This window comes from Hyperoodon ampullatus, assembly GCF_949752795.1.
Source record: "Hyperoodon ampullatus genome assembly, chromosome: 6".
NCBI lineage: Eukaryota > Metazoa > Chordata > Mammalia > Artiodactyla > Ziphiidae > Hyperoodon > Hyperoodon ampullatus.
In genome coordinates this window covers 126,090,934-126,112,242 of record NC_136919.1, presented here as the reverse complement: position 1 = coordinate 126,112,242, position 21,309 = coordinate 126,090,934, and the positions used below count along the sequence as shown (strand labels likewise).

At 50.5% G+C, this 21,309-nt stretch overlaps 1 protein-coding gene across 1 annotated transcript in view; it reads right to left on the bottom strand.

Moving 5' to 3' along the window:
* The window catches only part of SH3RF1 (SH3 domain containing ring finger 1), a gene marked incomplete at both ends in the record, with an annotated part of 147,513 nt that overhangs the window by 36,665 nt on the left and 89,539 nt on the right, over positions 1-21,309 (bottom strand). The window contains 2 exons of the mRNA XM_079706875.1: positions 13,733-13,828; positions 14,659-14,934. Coding sequence (XP_079563001.1) covers positions 13,733-13,828; positions 14,659-14,934 — 372 coding nt within the window. The remainder of the gene's footprint in view (positions 1-13,732; positions 13,829-14,658; positions 14,935-21,309) is intronic.

Sequence of the window (21,309 nt, the reverse complement as noted above, 5' to 3'; positions counted from 1 at the left end):
ACCCACAAAACAAATCTGTGCCCTAAAACACCTTCCTCCCAGCCCTGGGTGAGGACTAGCTGGTAAGACTCAGGGTGGATACCAGGTAATTCAGCAGCCTGGAGCAGAAAGCAGGGGCCCGCAGGATTTGCTGATCTTAAAAGTGTAAATGTCCCTTTTTGGGAAACCCTGAAATTTAGAAGGAATTAGTCTTTGAGAACTATCGGAAGCATAAATAAACACGAGAAAGGAAATACTGACATAATAACAGTAATAACAAGGCAATTTAAGAAACATCAAGATATTTTCTGTGTGTGCAGCTGGCCTCCTTGCTAAAGAGAATACAGTCTTTTTAAAATACAGTACTTAAATTTTTCTAAAAGAGAGCAAAAAAATTTAATGAGAACTAAGTTGAATAGTCACCGTTTTATATAAAGCTTTGCAGAGGAATCGGCCTCTAGGTTCTGGGCATCAGAGGCTAAACATAGTAGGTCTGTGCAGAGGGACCTTTTCTAATTCATAACCCACTGGGGTGTTTGTTCCTCAACATGATGGTTTTTCAATAAAAGGCAGATAAAGACTTTAAAATATATATCACAAAAGTAATACACGTTCATTACTTTAAACAGGAAATGGTGTAGATTTATGGTGAGTAAAAAGTGATGGGCCTCAGCCAGGTTCTGCCTCTGTCTCCCCCGCCGACCTTTGTCCCAGTTCTCTCACGCTCGACAGTTTGGAACATACCCTTCCATGTACTTTCTATGTAGATGTTGTTAACTAAGCACCTGCTTGATTAATTTTAACACAAATGCAACCAAGCAGCACGCACATTCTCTCCTCTCACAGCATCTCATGAAAAGCCCTTCCTGTGAACAGAGCAGGCTGGTCGCATGGTACCCGCTGCATCCCCCTCTGTGCATCCTGCCCGAACAACCATATCTGCAAGGCAAACTCCCAAAACGGAAGCTGTCAGGTCAAAGTGTAGCCTAAAGCATTTTTTGAAGGATAGTGCCTAATTGCACTCAAAAAACGTGTCCATTTTCACCATCTCTGAGAGCGAATAAAAAGTCCCTGTTCCCCACATTGTTAGCAGTGTTACGTGTTACCATTTTTTAAAATCTCCATCAGTTACAGTGTTAGGTGTTACCTCTCTCAGTTACAGTATTACACGTTATCATTTTTTAAAATCTCTATCAGTTACAATATTAGGTGTTATCAATTATTTTTTAAAAACTCTTATCAGTTGAAGAGGTAATTTGTATTTTCTTTTAATTTGTATTTCTCTATTAATGAGATTAAGTGTCTTTTTTCTTTCCCTAGGATCTCCTTATTCCCACACTTCGTCCATTTTTCGACTGAGTTGTACTTTTCTTATAGATTTATAAGCGCTCTCTACAAAGTACAAAAATCATTCTTCAATATACTACGTATGCATGTATGTATATGAATGTGTATATATCTCCATTAAGTTAGAAACATTGTTCCAATTTGTTTTTTAACTTGATATGTTTGTCATATATACATTTTTCTTGGATGTGCAAATTTATTCACCTTTTCCATTATGGCATCTCAAGCTAACATCATGCTTTAAAAATCTTTTTTCTACAATCATTTTTACAAATAAAATCACTTTTCTCCTAGTATATTTATGGTTCCTCCCTTTGTCCGTCTGTGTCTTTGAACCACGAGGATGTTTGTTTTTGTGTAAAGACTGAAGCAGAGACAGTGTGTTCTTTCTTCCAGTGGCCCAGCAGCTTGTATAGCTTCCATCCTCTCCTGCCAGGTCTGAAAAGCCACCTTCACAAGCCAGGGTCAAAGGGAGAACCCTCTGCTGCACTGCCAGGCCCAGTGCCCAGTCCCCAGGGACGAATTCATGCCACCACCCCTGCAAAGTAGAGATGAGTGTCTGCCTCACGTTACACTCCTCTGCAAACTGTTTTTACACGATGGCAATGGCGAATTTGCTTTTCCCTCAGTCTTCCATCCTTCCCTGCAATCTGGGTAACAAGGCTTTTGTTTTTGGATGATCTAAATACAAAAAAGCAAGCTTAGTCTTCATTCATAAAAGGCGACTTCCCCACAGCAGAGGAATAAACGGAGAGACTGAAGGGCGTAGTCAGAAGCCTCTTTAATGGATCCGGAAGCCTCCCCCAGGTAGCAGCTCCATTTATGGCGTCTTCAGAGATGTGCTGAACGAATAAAGACGTGCCGGCCTCTCAGAACCATCGAGGGAAGGCAGCACTGCCTCAAGACCAGCACTGTCCCACCAAAGTAGAACAAGAGCCACACGTGTAATGTGAAACTTTCCAGTAGCCACATTTTAAAACATAAAAAGCAGCAGGTAAAATTAATAACGTATCTTACTGAACATACGGAAGATGTTATCCCTTCAGCATGTAATCAGTGTAAAGTTACGGAGACAGGTACGCCCTTTGTTTGGCATGAGTTTTGCCATCCACTGGGCACTGGCCTCCCGCCTGCATCCCAGCTGGGACAGGGCACAGCGAGACTGTCCCCGGAGAGGCATCAGGGGCTCACGGTGGGGGGTGGGGGGACGTCTCCTGAGTTCATCAAGCGCAAAGAACGTGCGGAACGGGGAGGACACCGACGTGCACCTCCGTGCCGCACCTCTGCGGCGTCCTGGGCCCGAACCACTGGCCAGGAACACAGCACTGCCAGCCCCACGCTCGGCAGGACCTGCCTCGCCGACCAGTCCCTTACCTTCCCCTCCGGTGGCCCCGGTGACTGGAAAATAAATACGCTAGCATGTTCTTTTCCAGGTTTCTGACTATGAAATGTAAGGGATGAAGGGAGGGAGCACGTCCTCGAAAGCCTGAAAGAAGTTTGCTTCAGGGGAGCTGAGGACAGGACCGTCCGAGCCCGGAGGTGAGAGGCCCAGGCGGTCTCAGGCCCCCATCCTAGCCGGCTGAGGAACAGCGGGGGCCATTCGAATGCCCTGGCTTCAGGTTTGTACACCAGGACGGGAGCCTCTGTCCTGGGCACCAGGGGGCACGGGGAGAGCGCCTGTCGCCTGCGATGCGCCCCACGAACGTGGTTTACCGTCACCGCCACGCGAGGCCCAGCCTGCCCTGCAGCTGCCCTGTCGCCTGGGGAGACGCGGGGGCGTGTCTCCTGTGTCTCAGACGTCACATGAGGCTGGACTTCGCGATCTAGAAAGTCTTGCGCCCATACAAGGGACAAATGCCTTTGCTCAACACCAAACAGAAAGACCCCCTTCACTGTAGGCCGAGGCCGAGACCTCGGGTCCACGGTGAGCGGAGTTAAAGCTCGGGGAGACCGCCCCTCGCCCCTGCTTTCTCTGAGCGGCTGTTATAAGCGGGGCGCAGTGCCGGCGGGGGGAGAGAAACATGCCCTCGACGTGGGAGAGAAGAGGGCCAGGGAAGCGGCGCCTGGGTTTCTAGCAGTCATCGGGGGCTGTGCCGCCGTGTGTCTGCAGAGCTGGGGCAGGAGAGGTCAGGGGACGCCGGCAGCAACGGTGGGCGCTTCAGCGACCTAGGGAGGGTCTCTCTCTCCCTCTCCCTCTCTCTCCCCCTCCTCCCCCTCTCCCCCCCTCCCCTCTCCTATCTCTCCCTCCCTCTCCCTCTCCCTCTCCCTCTCCCTCTCTCCCTCCCTCTCTCTCCCCCCCATCTCTCCCTCCCCTCCCCCGCCTCCCCCTCCCCTCCCCCGCCTCCCCCTCCCCTCCCCCGCCTCCCCCTCCCCTCCCCCTCCTCCCCCTCCCCTCCCCCTCCTCCCCCCTCCCTCCCTCTCTCTCTCCCCCTCCCCCTCTCTCCCCCTCCCCCTCCCTCTCCCTCCCCCTCTCCCTCCCTCCCCCTCTCCCCCTCCCCTCCCCCGCCTCCCCTCTCTCTCCTCCCTCTCCCCCTCTCTCCTCTCTCCCCCTTCCCCCTCCCTCTTCCCCTCTCCCCGCCTCCCCCTCTCTCCCCTCCTCCCCCTCTTCCCCCTCCCTCTCCCTCCCCTCCCCCTCTCTCTCCCCCGTCCCCCTCCCCCCTCTCTCCCCTCCTCTCCCCCTCCCCTCTCCTATCTCTCTCCCCTCCCTCCCCCTTCCCCCTCTCTCCCCCCTCCCCCTCCCTCTCCCTCTCTCCCCTCTCTCCCCCTCCCCCTCTTCCCCCTCCCTCTCCCTCCCCTCTCCCTCCCCTCCCCACCCCCCGCCCCTCTCTCTCTCTGCAGCTGCTGCCAGCGTCAGCTGATTCTTTTTTAAAGGAAAGCTAGACATTTAAGCCTATGTAAAACCTCCTGATTTTCCATTTGAACAACTAATTAAAACAAAAGCACCCCTGCAAGCCAAGCGTGGAAGTCCTGCAGGCCGTGCCAGCCGGGGGCTCTGACGGGGCAGGAAGCGTGAAGAACATGCAAGGCCAGGAGGGGGCGACGGCGCCCAGGGCCGCCGGCGAGGAGACCAGGGAGGTGGGTGGGGGGGCCGGCGGGGGCTTCTGCAGGGAAAGGAAGAAGCAAAAGCATCATGGCAGGGGTCACCATCGCCGGGAGGGTAAAGCACGACCAGCAGCTAGCCGGCAGCCCGGAGGGCGATGCCCGCAGGGACTGAGCGAGTGACCCTGGGGATTCTGGCAGGAGAGGAGGACGGAGGAGGCACCGTCACTGAGGGGGGTGCTGACGGCGTAGAGCCCGGGGACGGCGAGAGGCCGACGCTCCCCCAACAGGAAGGGGGGCCTGGGAGAGCAAACACCGGAAACGGAAAGCAGCAGAGGTGCGCGGACGCAGCCCCGTCTGGGAGGGCAGGTGCGGAGGGGCAGCCCCGCCCCCAGGACGACAGAGACGCCACCAGCGACCACGCAGGGAGGGCGGGGGGAGCTGGACCCCGAAGGTCAAGGCTGAAGGGCAGGCCCACCATTACCTCGGCAGCCGCAGATCAATCACGGTGCCCAGGAGCGCGCCCAGTAGATGACTTAAACCCTGGGCCAGCTCACTGCCCTGTGCTCCTGGGTCTGACAAGACACCAGGTCTGGGGTGTGTTTCTCTCTCGCCAAACACACACAGTAAACAAGAAACGTCTGGTAACCCAAAGGATACGTTCAACGACACATTCCATCTCCAAGGACCTCGTGAGTAGATGCAGGAAGAAATATACACACATACATCTCAGGAGGTTAGGAATATGGAACTGCCATTAAATTCTAAGCAAGCATCTGCTGACGTGACAGGACACACGGACAGAAATCCCATGTTGATATGTAATCAGTTAATAAACCGGTGAACGATATTTCGCCCCCCTCCCCTGGAACCCAAAGTGTTGGGGGCAGCGGGTGGGAAACAGAGAGACCGCCAGGAAGGAATCGGCACGGAAGAGGCCATGCGGCGACCCCGTACAGGGGTTGGGGACCTTCCTCCCCCTTCCCGCCTGCAGAGATGCCTGCTCGCACACCCGTGAGGCCTGGGGGACAGGCCACTCCACTGTCACCAGGGCAGCTGCTCCACACCACCTCCCGACACCCTTCCTGAAACACGTCTACTTCGCTACAGGGAAGCTTCTTCCCAGAAGCTTCGTCAAGATGCCACAGATGCACACAAATATGCAGAACAGTCATTCTGTCTCTTCCAGAGCACAAGACAACCCTTGCTTGATTAAACTGCACCTACTTCACTGCTTTTTTTTTGGGGGGGGGGGGGTGCTGCATTGGGTCTTCGTTGCTGTGCGCGGGCTTTCTCTAGTTGCAGCGAGCGGGGGTTACTCTTCATTCTGGTGCGCGGGCTTCTCATTAGGGTGGCTTCTCTCTGTTGTGGAGCACGGGCTCTAGGCACACGGGCTTCAGTAGTTGTGACATGCGGGCTCAGCAGTTGTGGCTCATGGGCTTAGTTGCTCCGCGGCATGTGGGATCTTCCCAGACCAGGGATCGAACCCGTGTCCCCTGCATTGCCGGGCAGATTCTCAACCACTGCGCCACCAGGGAAGTCCCTACTTCACTTCTTTAAAAAGCCTTAGTTACGGGCTTCCCTGGTGGCGCAGTGGTTGAGAGTCCGCCTGCCGATGCAGGGGACGCGGGTTCGTGCCCCGGTCCGGGAGGATCCCACGTGCCGCGGAGCGGCTGGGCCCGTGGGCCATGGCCCCTGGGCCTGCGCGTCCGGGGCCTGTGCTCCGCGGCGGGGGAGGCCACAGCAGTGAGAGGCCCGCGTAACGCAAAAAAAAAAAAAAAAAAAAGCCTTAGTTACTACCAAATTTAGGGTGTATAAAGCAATGTGATAAAAATTTCAAATGATAAAATTTAAGACCTTAAAATATTGTGGTTTTAATGAATGTGTGATTTTTTTCTTAAAAAAAGCAACCCCAGTTCTTTGAAATTGTTGAATAGTTCATCATTTCTGAAAATTAACCTTCTGCGTGTTCAAACCTGAAAAGTTGTCACTAGTCTTGATGAAAAATCAAAATGAACTAAACACTTCTTAAGCGAAGCTTGGTAATAACAGTGATTCTGTACCAACCTTAGGAAGACTAGCCATCATCACATGTCCTCGGAGGCAACTGCAGGGCAGGGGTCTAGGGCAGACACGGGCTGTCTGAGAAAGACCACAATTCCCCTCTCAATTACTGGCTGGGTGTCCCTAAACAAGACACTTGTTTAAAAAATGGAAAAATAATTAACTAAATTACAGTTTAGCTCCTAAAATGTTTATTATGCAGTCACAAAACTGATGGTTAGTAGCGCTATAATAGTGTAGGGAAAGGCAAAATCATGTGTGTGGTCTCATTAAATAAAGCACAGGGCAAGAGAATGGAAGGATATTTACCAAAATTATACGTGATGGGCCTAAGGGTTCTTTCTTTCCTTTCCAACTCTTCTGGAATGTGATTATACCATAGAAATAAAATCATTAAAAATGTTTTTTTATCTATGATGTGGCTCCCAGGAAAACACTGAATCCTATACACACATAACTATACTCTTGGCACGTGCCAGGCTGTAAGAATGGACAAGCTGCATACGAGGGAAGTCTGACACAAGGAGAGGGTTGCTCTGTTTTGTTTCTGCAAAGGAGAATCAGGGAAGAATGGCTTCATGAGAAATGATAGTTTTCATCGGGACCCTGAAGAAAGGGTGAGCTTTCCACAGACACATGGACCAAGAAACATCCCTGATGAGCTGTAAAGGTATGGAAAATTCCCAGGTATGGAATTTTCCAGGAACAATCATCAGACCAACTTAGTGAGGGCCCAGGGGAATACGGCCAGGCTAAAGAATTTGAGGACTCCTGGGGGAAAGCGCTGCGGACATTAGACACCAACTGGTCATCACCCTTGGCCTCAGCTCCAGGCTCCTCGGGACGCCTGCAGGTTTATGTTCTGTGAAACTACCCAGAGTGCTGGAAACTGCCTGCTCATGAAGCCAGAAGTCCATACACATTAACCCATCTTTAGAATCTCAGCTCCTGGAGTGTTTTCCTGATGGAAAACAAAAGGAAACTCTTAAATTGGAAAGAGGCTGCTGCAATGATAGATGGGGCGCAAACTGCCCTAAATAAATCCTTACCTAATTTACAGGGCTCCTGTTCTGATTGGGTCTGGCCAGGTTGCCTCGAGCTGTCTGCAGCGAGCAGGGGTTTTTCCTGGAGTCCAGAGACCTGCCTCTGCCCTGAGAAATTCGGAATCCAGAGATCCTCTCCCCTTCCGTCATTGTGGCAAAACAAAATGCAACTATTACTTGCACCAAGCTGACAGCTCTCAGAGGATACAAGGACCCGCGCGGCGCAGGACAGAGCCCGTGGGGCTGAAAGCGCTACTCAAAGCAGGGCCGGTGTAGACTTGGAGGTGAACGAATGTATTACACTGGGCACGGGGTAAGTCTCCGTCACCGGTTCCTCAACAGCAACTCTAGATTTCATTTATAGAAATTAATTTACCTCAAAAATGGAGGGAGAAAGTCAGTGCGGCAACCAACTGCCTTCCTGACTTCCCAACAATTTCTCTAAATGTATTTTATAAAATTTATTTCACTTTACAATTGAAGGGGTATGTGGAAGCCAAGCAATATCATAATTCTCTTTCCAACTCCCCCCCCCAATTTTCCTACATTTCTTGTTTAAAAAGAAAAGATTTCAGTGAATTGAACATTTCACTTTTGCATTTAAAAGGAAAAGAATACATCCCAAAATACAAACGACAAAATATCTTTTTACATTGTTCAATCAGCTCTCTCTGATTAAGAGATCAAAGAGGACGATTTTGATCCTCGGTTCTCATTACTCTCCAGAGCAGGGGTCCCCAGCTGCCTGAATGTCAGGAAGCAGCCTGCACGGCAGGAGGTGAGCAGCGGGCCAGCGAGTGAAGCTCCGTCTGTATTTACAGCCGCTCCCCACCGCTCGCATTGCCGCCTGAGCTCCGCCTCCTGTCAGATCAGCGGTGGCATTAGATTCTCATAGGAGCACGAACCCTACTGTGAACTGTGCACACGAGGGATGTAGGTTGTGTGCTCCTTGTGAGAATCTAATACCTGATGATCTGAGGGGGAGCCGAGGTGGTGACGCTAGCGCTGGGGAGCGGCTACAAATACAGATTATCCTTAGCAGAGAGGTTTGACTACACAGAGACCATCATAAATCAACTGCAGACTCACGTCAAAACCGTATCAGTGAGTGGCAAGTGAAAACAAGCTCAGGGCTCCCACTGATCCTGCATTATGGTGAGTTGTATAATTATTTCATCATATATTACAATGTAATAATAATAGAAATAAAGTGCACAATCAATGTAACGCGCTTGAACCATCCCCAAACAATTCCCACCCCACCGCCAGTCCACGGAAAAATTGTCTTCCACGAAACCAGTCCCTGGTGTCAAAAAGGTTAGGGACTGCTGTTCTAGCACAAAGACTCTAAGAAGTAAAGTGAACAATGCTCTTCTTAGCTCCTTCAAGGGGCACCTTGTCAACTTCAAACCCGATACCTAAACCTGCACCTGTAATTCCCTGAAACACAGATGACATCTCCCAAGTCCCCATGTCCACAGAAAAGGAAGCTATCACCCCCCTGGAGGCCGCTGGTGCTCCGGGAGGCCCGCACACGTGACTTTCCACAGTTAAAGCTGATGTCACCTTCTGTTCCCTGGCCACCGAAATATCTCCCAAGACTTGTCTGATTCTGAAAGTTGAAAACAGCAAACCTCTTTACGCTTTAAATATGCGCAGTTTATTATACGTCACTGATAACTCCATAAAGTTATTTTAAAAGAATGAGTATCCTTAACGATTAGGCCACCCTACATCTGCTCAAAGTGAGCCAAAGGAATCGTGTCAAGCAGGTGAAAATTCATCTCAGAACGTATTAAGGAGATAATCCGTAGAGGCTCCAGGATCTAATCCACAGAGTACGGCCACCGTTATTTTAGTCTGGAAAATTCTAAACTAGGCATAACCAAAGATTCACCCAGTTTCATTAAAAAACAATCTCCCTAAAGTCACCGGAGAGACCTTGTGCTTTGAGGATGGTGGGGTCCGGATGTAGCACTAAGATAAACCGATGAGAAAATACATGGCTGGGTAGCGAATGCTGGGCGTTCTAGCTGAAAAATGTCAAAGCTGGCCGCATCTGAAACCAGTTCATTCCTGATGTCGGCTCAAAAGGTCCTTGGGTCGCTCACTCATTCATTCAACCCATGTTTACTGAGGGTCAACCAGCGGGAGGTGACACGCGGGGACCTCGGGAGAGCGGGCGAACCAGACAAGACGCTGACCCTGGGAGCTCACGTTCTATGCAGGGCGGACACTGGGAGACAGTAACATCCACAGATGAGACAGCTACAGGGGACAAGATGTGGTGGATGATTACAATGACAGCGGTGGTGACGGCCGTAGTCCCCCTACACACTTCTCACTAGCTGCAGGCAGCGCACAGCACCACTGGACGACCTCACCCTGAGGGCTCTACTATTTTACACATGAGGAGACCAGTCATGCCACAATCACCGGTCCAGCCAAGACTGGAATCCAGGCCGTCTGGGCTCCGAGCCCAAGGTTTTCCAGGATCACAGCATCTGGTGGGTGAGGCAAAGCAGGTGGGAGAGGAAGAACCCCTTTAGACGAGGTGGTGAGGGCAGGTGTGCCCACAGAGGTGACCTCGGGGCAGCGATCTAACCCGAGGATGCAACCCTTCCTTACGGCAGTTAGCTACAGAGCCAGACAGCTGCTCACCAGGCCACGCCCACCTCACACCACCTGCACACGAGGAATGCTCACTTTTACATTCTATCTGCAGCAGAGTTGCTAAACAATTGTTTTTGTTGAAAAAACTGGGTAAGTGATAGTTTGCATGAATGACTAAGAATCAAAATATTGTATGACACATTTAATAAAAACGTATAGCTCATAAGCCTACAATACACAACAATGTTTGAAAATCATCCAAAATGCCATATTTAGCACTTACTTCATTCAAACTTTTGCCTTGCTAAGCATTATGTCATCTTTGTCCAAATGACCAGGAAATGTGAATGAGTCAGCTCTGAATTAATGAGGGTGTTAAAATCATTCGGTTTTGGAGAAGCCTGATATTTCTGAACAAAAAAGAATAGCAAGCTACTGATTCCTTTTTAAAAGCGCACTCACTCCTTGACAAATACACCCTCGTACACATATCCTGACACGGTGTCTCCAAGAGTCCCCTGGGTTTCCCCAAGAAACATCTATCTTCCCTACAGAACAGAACCCACATCCTCGGGGGCTCTGACGGGAGAGTCTCCGGGGAAGCGTGATGGTGATCAAGTTAGGAGACCCCTCATCTTGACAGAGACCCGAGGGGCAGAATTCAAGGACATTCACGTGGCCGTTCTCTCCCTAGTCACCCCCAGCCAGACTCTCCTTCTCTGCTCAAACCCTGAAGAATCTGGTACTTTAATCGGAGATCATTTGTTTTCTCACCTCCTGTGATACAGGCGGGGAGCCCAGTGCCCAGTTCTGGTGCTGGGGGGTTCGGCGGACGGGAGGTGGGGGGCAGGCGTGGGGAGGGCACAGCGCCCCAGCATTGCCCTCACGCCCTGGGTCCCCTGACTCAGCTCTCTCCCCAGCCACCGCTGACACTCAGCTCCCAACTCGACCCCAGAGGTCCTGCTCCAGGCCTGCATCCCATCCCCCAGCCCATCCTGCTCAGAGTTTCTGCCACAGGCAAGTTCCGTGGACATCTCCATGAACCAGCCAGCCAGCAGGCGTCGGGGTTCCAGCTTCCGCTGCGACAAGCCCAGATGCCACTCTGCAGACTCAGTTCTGAACTCACTTCCTCACGAGACGTGGCGTTGAGATTCTCTTATAGGACCACTGCTATCCTCTGGGTCATGCTCCGATCTGAGCTCCAAACCATGGTGCACAGGACACAGCAGGGCCAGGCCCTCTGAGACACATCATCACACACAACCTTCTCACACCTTGGGGGGCAACAGTCTGGGGAAGCAGCACCGTGAAAAAAGCAAAAGCACCTAACACTGGTGGAAACCTCAATGTGTATCTACAAGGTAGAAGAAAATAACTTGCAAGTGGATTTTTGTAACACAGTCTGTTTTTACAGTGAGGTATGGTCTGGACCCTAAAGGGGTTTACAGAGCAAGAGAAAGACATTATTTAGGAAAAAGCCCCCGTTTTTTGATTCCCACGGTTAGCTGGCTTCGCTCCACGTGAGGCTGCCCTGTAAGACGGTTCACGCTTCACCTGAACGGCTGCATTTCCGGAGGTTTTGCTACTGAAACCTGCCACCCCTTCTTCCCCCAAAGGCTGAGTCCCCGTGCTAACCCCCAGGTGCCAGGAACTTCCATCCGATGGCCTGACATCAAAGGGAAGCTCAGGGTCTCCCTGGGAGAGATGATTTGTTCACCTCGTCTCAACTGGCAAAACCGTGGTTCAAATGAGGAAAATACTCTTGTGAAAGAAAAGAGGCCGAAGAATGAAAGTATTTTCCACTTGGGCAGAAGTTTATCTTTCCAACCGAAGTCAGAGTAAATAATCCTCGTGACTCAAGTGACTCCCGGTGACTCTGGGTTTGCCGTGGGTGGATCTTTTATGCCTATCACGCAATTCTACACCTGCCCACGCCTCACACGCCAGGTGCTAGCACGTAGTATTGCTAATACCCAGCAGGCGAAGACAGGCTCTCACGACTAAGCCTGCGGTACCCACGCTCCTCACTGTAGCGATTCAGATGCTTGGGAAAGCGTGTAACTTTTCGTGACCGCGGTTAGAATATGTAAATAATGTGCAGGAAGGATTACCTGAGAGCTAAGATTTTGTTTCTACTGTTTAGTTTCAAAGGAGGAAAAAATATTTTAATAAACAGGAACACCTGAAGGATACGGATAAACTTCAAGGCTTTTTACATGGTCTGAATTACCTTTCCACAGACACACGGTAGTCCAGGGGAGTTCTACTAGGAAAACGCTGGCCATCTCACAGTCTGTGGGGAGACTGAACGCTGGCTACGATAACACAATTTGTCATTTTTGACCTCAGAACCACGCCAAAATAAATGCCTCAGATGAAAAGATGGGAATACAAGTGGTGTGGGTTTTCTTTTTTTACATCTTAAGATACATGCTTTGATATCTTAAACAAGAGAATTATTTTCAATTTCCTGATCTGTGCTGTCTCTTACTTTCTGGCCTGTGCACATGCTGGTTGTGCGGCATGGGTGTCCTTTCTGCCGTAACAATGCACCTTTTCCATGCACATTTACCCAGGACACAGACATCACTAAGAAATCGCTTCTTCCCAGAAGCCTTCTGTGACCTCAGCTAACCTTATACGGTTGTTTGGGCTGGTCTTTCGTTCTTTGAAAATCCCTTCAATTTTGTTTTTGACATGAAAGTCTCATGACTAAATGACATGAAAGTTTATGATATGTATAACAGATTCACTTTGTTATAAAGCAGAAATTAACACACCATTGTAAAGCAATTATACTCCAATAAAGATGTAAAAAAAAAAAAAAGTTTATGACATATGATGTAATAAGGCTGAATGTAAATTGTAACTTCCTAGTTCATTCTTAATTTGTGCTATTCTTTAAAATAATACATGTTACTTTACACATATTCCTAAAAAGCCTTCACTGAAGACTTCGCTGAATCGGGTTGGCCATACCTTTCCGAGTAAAGCTGGTTAAAGGGGGCAGCGTTGCTAGTTATTGCTGGGATGGGGTGAAGGCGGTTCATTGCTTATTTAACGTTTTCTGGAGGCTACCGTGCAAATCACTGTCCCAGTTCTGAGACATGGGGCACATGGAAGAAACACGTAAACAGACAGAAACATGCGTCTCCCACCTCAGTCGGGACCTTCACCAGCCTCTGACCACACAGCTGCCAACAGAACAGCGCGGCTGCAGACAACACAGGGGCCGGCAGGGAGCCCAGGGTCCCACTTAACAGACACACTGATGCTCTTAGCAGGGGACAAAGTACAGAGTTCAAACGTTTCACAGTCTCCTGGTCCTCAGGAATTGCAGGGCAGGGTGGAGGGATTCCACCCCAGGATTTAGAACAGGTGCATTCCTGGGGCTTTGTGCTATGAGGGCTTTTTTTTTTTTTTTTTTTTAATCGATTAGGTTTTTGTCTTTCTTTTTTTCCCCCCTAGTTTTATTGAGACATAATGGACAGGTAACACTGTATCAGTTCAAGGTGTGCAACAATGATGCAATGCAGGTACATACTGAGACGTGATCCTGAGGGTTTCTGAGTACTCACACTGCACACTGAAGACTGATTTGCCAAGCAGAACACTAACACAACTGACGTTTCTAGAGACTGACTTACCTCAACGTACGAAATTGGAAATATTCCTATTTTGTCTGCCAGCATGCCTTCAGCCCAGTTTTCATCCACTCTGCGGATCACAGTCAGAACGTCATCCTGAAGAAACAGTGAACGTTACTCCACGTCATCCCCGGAAGCTCGCCACCTAATTTTCTTTTCAATATGGGACTCAAGTCGTAAGAGTACGTGAATAAAAGTTCCATGACATGTCTTCAGGATGTGAATAGAAGAAGCTGATGAGCTGAATGGTAATTACCAGTCCGCCTGGCATCCCCCATCAGACCAGACAGCTGTAAACTACCAGCCCCTCCACCGAGGGACTGACGGCTGATTTTGTTTAGACCCACAAATTGCCACCTCAAATCCCACCCAGGCCCCCTGAACCCCTGGTCCAGATTAATTTTCAGGCTCTTTTCACTTTTTCTCTGATAATACACCAAATACCCATGTAAGCGTACACCCTACTGTTTTTCTTTACCAAAAAAACACAACATTCTGCTCAAAATCCCAAAGCATTTTATCAATTCAGTAGATATAGTCTTGTGTGCTTTTCAGCAAAGAAATTTTCATATAAAATAAGGAAGTAATGATGTTTCACTTTGTTATCCATAATTCAGGGAATTAAAATCCCCGAGTGGTGCACACACACCCCAGAACGTAGCTCAGGATTACATTTAGGCCCTAAATACGAAAATGATACCACACAGCACATCAACCAAAATTATCTTTCACAGAGAACATTCTGTGCACAAAATTACTGTCTTTGTGACTCTGAGAAGCCTGCTTCCAGATATTTTTAGAAGCACAGTGAGATAGTTCACATTAAACTATCATATGTTTCTGCACAAGGAAACAGAAGCCATAGTCTATGCAGCCAGGTACAGAGGAGAGCCGACGAACAGAAGGCGACGCTGTTCTCGCTTTACCTTTGCAAACGGAAGGCAATCTTTGTCGGCTTCCTTGTCTTTAACTTCGAAGTCATAAAGCGCTTTGCACTGAGGCGGGGGCTGAGGTAACGGCTTGATGATCTGCACGAAGCTGGTGGGGAAGAAGCCGTGGACTCCGCTGACCTCCCCGTGATACCAATTTTCATCCACTTGTCGCCGCAAAATGATGATGTCACCTTTGCTGAATTTAAGGTCCCCGGGCTCTTTGCCTTCGTAGTTGTATAATGCTTTGGCACATGGTAACTGAGGTATTCCCTGAAGGAAAGAGAAGAGTTTTCATGAAAGAACGGTCCCAAAATGTCTGAAAACTCAACTGTATTATCATGGTTGTTAAGTCAAGGTCAACTCCACACTTTGCCCTACAAAGAAAATCTCACATTAAAAAACTGTATATGGGGCTTCCCTGGTGGCGCAGTGGTTGAGAGTCCGCCTGCCGATGCAGGGGACACGGGTTCGTGCCCCGGTCCGGGAAGATCCCACATGCGAGCGGCTGGGCCCGTGAGCCATGGCCTCTGAGCCTGCGCGTCCGGAGCCTGTGCTCCGCAACGGGAGAGGCCACAACAGTGAGAGGCCCGCGTACCGCCAAAAAAAAAAAAAAAAAAAAAAAAAAAAAAAAAAAAAAAAACTGTATATGTATGGGCTTCTCTGGTGGCGCAGTGGTTGAGAGTCCGCCTGCCGATGCAGGGGACACGGGTTCGTGCCCCAGTCTGGGAAGATCCCACGTGCCGCGGAGCGGCTGGGCCCGTGAGCCATGGCCGCTGAGCCTGCACGTCCGGAGCCTGTGCTCCGCAGCGGGAGAGGCCACAACAGTGAGAGGCCCACGTACCGCAAAAAAATAAATAAACAAAATAAATAAATAAATAAATAAATAAATAAATAAAACTGTATATGTACGTGTCACCAACAGCAAACAAAACAAACAGTAGACCATCCCCGGCCCCTGAGATGGCATTCTGTTCCTAAGGCTAATTTAGTGGGGCTTTTGCCTTATTGGGGGTTTTTAGTACATGGAAGTACTGCTGTGTCTGGCTTCCTGGCATAAAACTCAAAAACTCATAAAAAACTTAATTTCCGCTTTTAACTCAGCAGGATAAATGATAAGCACCAAAAAAAAAAAAAAAAAAAGAGGAGGAAACACTTAGAAAAACAATTCATTAATTTACTAACTGCTCTTAAGCTTTTGACAGATAAGAATCAGAGTTTGGCTTTTGGGGAAAACTTTTCCAGCGGCGTTCGCTGTGGGCAGCAGCTCTTTCTCCCTCGTGGACTCAAGGACGAGCTGGGGCCAACTCTGTGCCGGGGTCTGGGACGGCCGTGAGGAGGTCAGGCACCGCTGCCGGCCGCTCAGGGGTCATAACCCGTGACCGTGCACACACAGCCTTCACAACCTACATACGATCACCACCCCCCTTTGCTCTTTTCCGCCTAGAGAGCACCGTCAGGCTGAGATGCTAACAGCCGGGGTTTTGGATGTGACCACACTGCGTTATGGTTTTAAATGACAGCTTTAACATGTGCGTGTGCCCCCAGGCAATCTAATCACCAGATGGACTGGATACGACACTCCCTCTCTGGTGGCACTGGAGGTGCCCTTCTTGAGCATTAGGTGTCACTTTAAGACGACCTCTGACCTCTCCGGGTCACTGCTACCTACCCCTGATTCAGAGGATAAACGGGCACGACAAACATCCAAAGTAATTCACTGAAGGAGATTCCTGAGCTCCTGCTGTTTACGTACTTACTCATTTATTCATCATCGGGAAGACACTTATCAAGCTTTCCCTTTTTCCCAGGTGGTGTGCGAGGGCTGAGGACTGAAAGAGGGCCAGGCACAGCCATTCCCCTTAAGGGACAAGGTCTAGAAGTCATTAGGCCAGAGGGCAGGGACTGAGTGACCCGGGGACGCAGGGACCGGGCTGTGACAGCAGCAGAGGGCAGAGGTCTTGGGGTGGAATAGGGGGAAACTGAAACACTTCCTGCAGGAAGGGACACACGAGCCACATCTTCAAGGAGACAAGAGGAGCCGGCAGGAAAGCCGGACAAGAAGAAAGAAAGAGAAAAGCAGGGGCGCTGGGGGCAGCACCCGCAAAGGCAAGGAGCACGCGGGGCAGAGGCACCGGCGTGACGGAGGACGCGATGCTCAGGACGGAATAGGTGTGTAAGTGCACACAGGTGGGCGGGCGGCTTACAGGGGCCCGAGAGACGGGCTGAAGCGTCTCGACTGCTGTGTCCTTCAGGCAGTGCTGGGCGGGAAGAACCCTGCCAGGCAGGCGAGTCCGGCCGGGGGTGGGGGGAGAAAATGGGCAGGGGGCGGGCAGGCAGGGGGACGGCAACGGTTTTTTTTTTTTTTTTTTTTTTTTTTTTTTTTTTTTTTTTTTTTTTTTTTTTGTGGTACGCGGGCCTCTCACTGTTGTGGCCTCTCCCGTTGCGGAGCACAGGCTCCGGATGCGCAGGCTCAGCAGCCATGGCTCACGGGCCCAGCCGCTCCGCGGCATATGGGATCCTCCCAGACCGGGGCACGAACCCGTATCCCCTGCATCGGCAGGCGGACTCTCAACCACTGCGCCACCAGGGAGGCCCACGGCAACGGTTTTTTTAAAGCTTTTTTAAAGTCTCGCCCTGCCCCCGCCCCGTCCAAAAAAGTGGATCAAACCCTGATGGCAACAGAACTTCCTAACATAGTTTTGCATAATTAGTTTAGCTTCCAGTCAGAGATCCAGCGTCTGGCCAAACTCTGCTTGGTGAGGCATTCTTGCTCTGCGTCAGAGGAAGAGCCGGCTGCTGCCGATGGCTGCGGGCGGGGGGCCTGGCCAGCCTCGCCCGTGTCCTGCTGGGTTTGCTTAACAGGAGCTGCTCCGGAGGACACCGGAGCCGAGCCTTCCAGAAGTCCTCGGACCCCTCAAGGGCCCTCTGACCTTCGGACCCTGCTTCTAACGACACGAGCCCCGTCACCCAGCCTTGACCGAACCTCGTCGACGACTCCGCTGCGCCCTTCGGATTCCCCTGCAGGACGCTGATGCCGCCCGGTCCTCTGGACCGGGGTCGCAGTCCTGCCGTGTCGGCTTCGGGGAAGGGGCGTAGGCCCCGCCCCCCTCACAGAAGGGCCTCGCCATGTCCTCTACTTTACTGTGTGTTTCTGGAAGTCTGGTAGTCACAGTGCAACAATACTTCCTAAGACACACTGGAGGAAATGACAGTAAATAAACAAGCAGTAAACAGCGCTCTGAGTGACAGAGCCGGAGGAGTGACAATCCCGGAGCGAACCGGCGCTCGGAACACAGCCGTCGGGACACGACTGGCAGCCCTGAAGCCGGGATCCCGGCCCAGCCGCTCACCTGCTGTGTGAGCCTGAGCAGGTGAGCTTCTCTGGGCCTAGTTTCACCTTCGGGGTGCCATGGGGACCAAGAGAAGTAAAGCGTGTAACCCACCGCAAGCGGCCAGTGGGCAGAGGTGCCACCACTGCCACCACCCAGCAGGAAGGGCCTGTGAGCAGGGACCCCGGGCACCTGAAAACACGTCCGTCTCTGCAGCCGGATGCTCCTCCTTTTGCACGAATTCACACAGCACTGGCATTTCCAGAGCACACTCGCTGTGTAGCAACCCAGAGACTGCTCCCCCTAGGGAGGCATCGGGACTTCACGGGGGGCATTTCTGAAGCACAGGTTTGTTTTCATCTTCTGGGTGAACAGAAGAAACTGCAGACGCACCGACACGCCCTGTCTAGTAGGGGTGGCGTTCTGTGCGAGGCTGTATCTCACCCTGGCAGGGCCAGCGCAGGGAGCTGGAAGGCTGCGTGAATTAACTGAAGATCCTATTACTGGCTCGGTGACGGATAGCTCTGTGCACCATTAGGGCCTGTCGTCTCGGTTTTCTCCCCACCTCGATTAGCTCTGTTTGGCCAGCCAAACACAGCACCGAGACCCAGATCCGGCACTCAGGACCGCTCTGGACTGCTCCCTGGGGAGACCTGTCAGATCCCCAGTGACCCACAGGATGGCTCTTTTCTCATGTGCTGGTGTGGGAGGGAAGGAATTTATTTCTCCGTAGATCATTTCCACGCACCGGCGGCCTGACGGACTTACTAACATTCCCATCAAGGCAAATCTACTAAGTTCTCCTAAAATCATCCAACATTCTTAACACAACGAGCAGCAAGAATAAAACTTCAGGGAACAGTGACGTGCGTTACGGTCAGCCCGGTTACATCCCTGACTGCGACCGGAAACGCACCAACTCACACTGACTTGTGAATCAGGTTCTCCCAGTGACTGGGAGCCACAGAGAAGGAATCCCGAGGTCAAGGGCCACCTAACCCACCAGCGGACACCAGGGCACCCGGCTCTGTCCTTCTCTGCTGTGCTTTTCCAATTAAATTCCAAGAGGCTGAAAAGCCAGTTGTGTCAGACTTCCCCAAAGAAGGCTTCCTGTATGAAATAAAACGAACCCCACCCTGATTTCAAATCCAGTGAAGTGCACTGATCTTTTAAAAGACTGATCGCCACACAGATTGTGGAAGGTGAAGGATAAACGGTTAAGTGACTGAAAAGCAATAAAAACTGCGTATTCCTCATGCAGCGTCTGAAGGATGAAGCCAAAACCATCGCCTGAGAGCCCAGGCCTGGTCTCGCAGGGAAACGTGCCTGGAACCTCAGAGCCCCTCGGTCACTGCCCTGCAAAGGCCTGGGAGTCGTGGCCTCGCCCGGCCCCGGCCTCCGGGCCCTCGGCAGCCTTTCCAAACTGCTGTGCGGCCAAGGCCCCGGTATCTGCAGAGCTCACATTTCACTTGGCTACACATGAAAGGGAGGCTCAGAAGCCAAGAGGCTGCAGAGAACCCGGCACCGCGGCCAACCTCGCTCTGCAGCTGCCACTCAGGCCTCGGCAAAGAGCTGGGCAGTTTAGGCAATTTGAGGTCTGATAACGATTCTTGATCCAAAATACATTTCGGTAAACAGTGACTATTTTGCTCGTGTACAAAAGAGTAACTATGCCAGTGCGCCAGCTCTACTGTTCCAATCATTTTTGCTTCTCCATTATATACACAGGTATTTTTCAGGGCATTAAAATCCTCATGAGACTGGCACACAAACATTTCTGAGTCACTGCTCTCCACTCCGTTCCCGTACCATCGAGTGTATTCCAATGTATCTGGCAAAGCGCTGCTTGACGATCAGCTGAGATCCTAACAGGTAAATAAAACATTCACTGCCAACTGATTTTACAGACGCTAAATGCCAGTGCCCAGATACACATGCAAGACAGCCTCTCTAAATTCAAATTCCTTCATGCATTTCTTAGTGCTCCATTAGGTAAAAAAAGATTCAAAGACCTACTAAAAAGAACATCTAGAAGATACGCTTGTCATAGGAAAGCCATAAAATGTGTATAATTTAATAGTTTAGCTGTATTTCAATTGGCATAAACTCTGGCTGGTTGCAACTTGACTTTCAAAAACTTTCCAGAAAGAACTGAGGCCGAAAGAAATAACCAAATAGGAAGCACTAAGCACTGCACACAGAGTAACAAGTAGCAAAATGGTTTAGGAAAAGATTTTTTTTAAAAATGTTCCTTGTACACAAAATACATGTTGGCTTTTCCCTACCCCCGCAAAGCGAAATACCTCTCTGGACATAACAGCATTTCATTAAAATACTGATTCTTTAATAGTGAATAAGTCTTAAGTGGTGTTCTCAGAATCTCTGGGTTGGATTACCACTCAAATACGACTTGATCGTCACTTGAAATGTTTCCACTTCAATATAACAAACATCCAAGATGACTATTACAAGGTATTTCTCCAAGGCAACAGCAGAAGGGGCTGGGAATGCCACAACCCCACAAAGCCCATCACTTTACTTGCTCTTTCCTGTACTGTTTCTGTGTGGACGGCACTCTGCGGGGGCATTGCGATCTGATCACTTTCTTAAGCCTCCACCTCCATTGCCACGGGTGAGAGGCCTGCGTACCTCAAAAAAATAAATAAATAAAATAAAACCCCTAAGAATTAGAGAGGGAAGAAGAGAACCAAAGGGACACAACAACAGCAGCGGGAGTCATTCCGGAAGCGTGGGCCTGGCCACACCACCTGTGTCTCTGGAATCTGAAGATGATCCCAGTTACCCGCCTCCATCAGATTAATGTCCTAAACCGTGACTTTCACGGCCCTCCATTTGGACGCTTTCATGTCATATTTTCCACCCTCAGCAAGCGAAGCAGTCTGCTTTCGTCACCTCCGGCCTCAACGTGCCACGCCTCCTGGCTACTGTCTGCCTGTCTGCGTCCCTCCCAAGATTCCTATGCCAAAACGCCACCCGCCAAAGGTGATGGTGTAGAGGTGGGTGCTTAGGTCAAGAGGGTGGAGCCCTCGAGAGTGGGATCAGTGCCCTAATGAAAGGGGCCCAGAGAGATCCCTCATCCCTTCTGCCCTGTGAGGACACGGTGAGAGGTACCAGCTGTGGACCCGGGAGGGGGCCTCCACCAGACACCTGATCCTGGACTTCCCAGCCGCTGGAACAGCGAGAAATCATTTCTGTTGTTTACAAGCTGCCCGGTCTGTGGTATTTTACGAGAGCGGCCCGAACGGACTGAGACAGCCCTCCACCGAAGGCCACAGGGCAGGCCCCTCAACCCCGC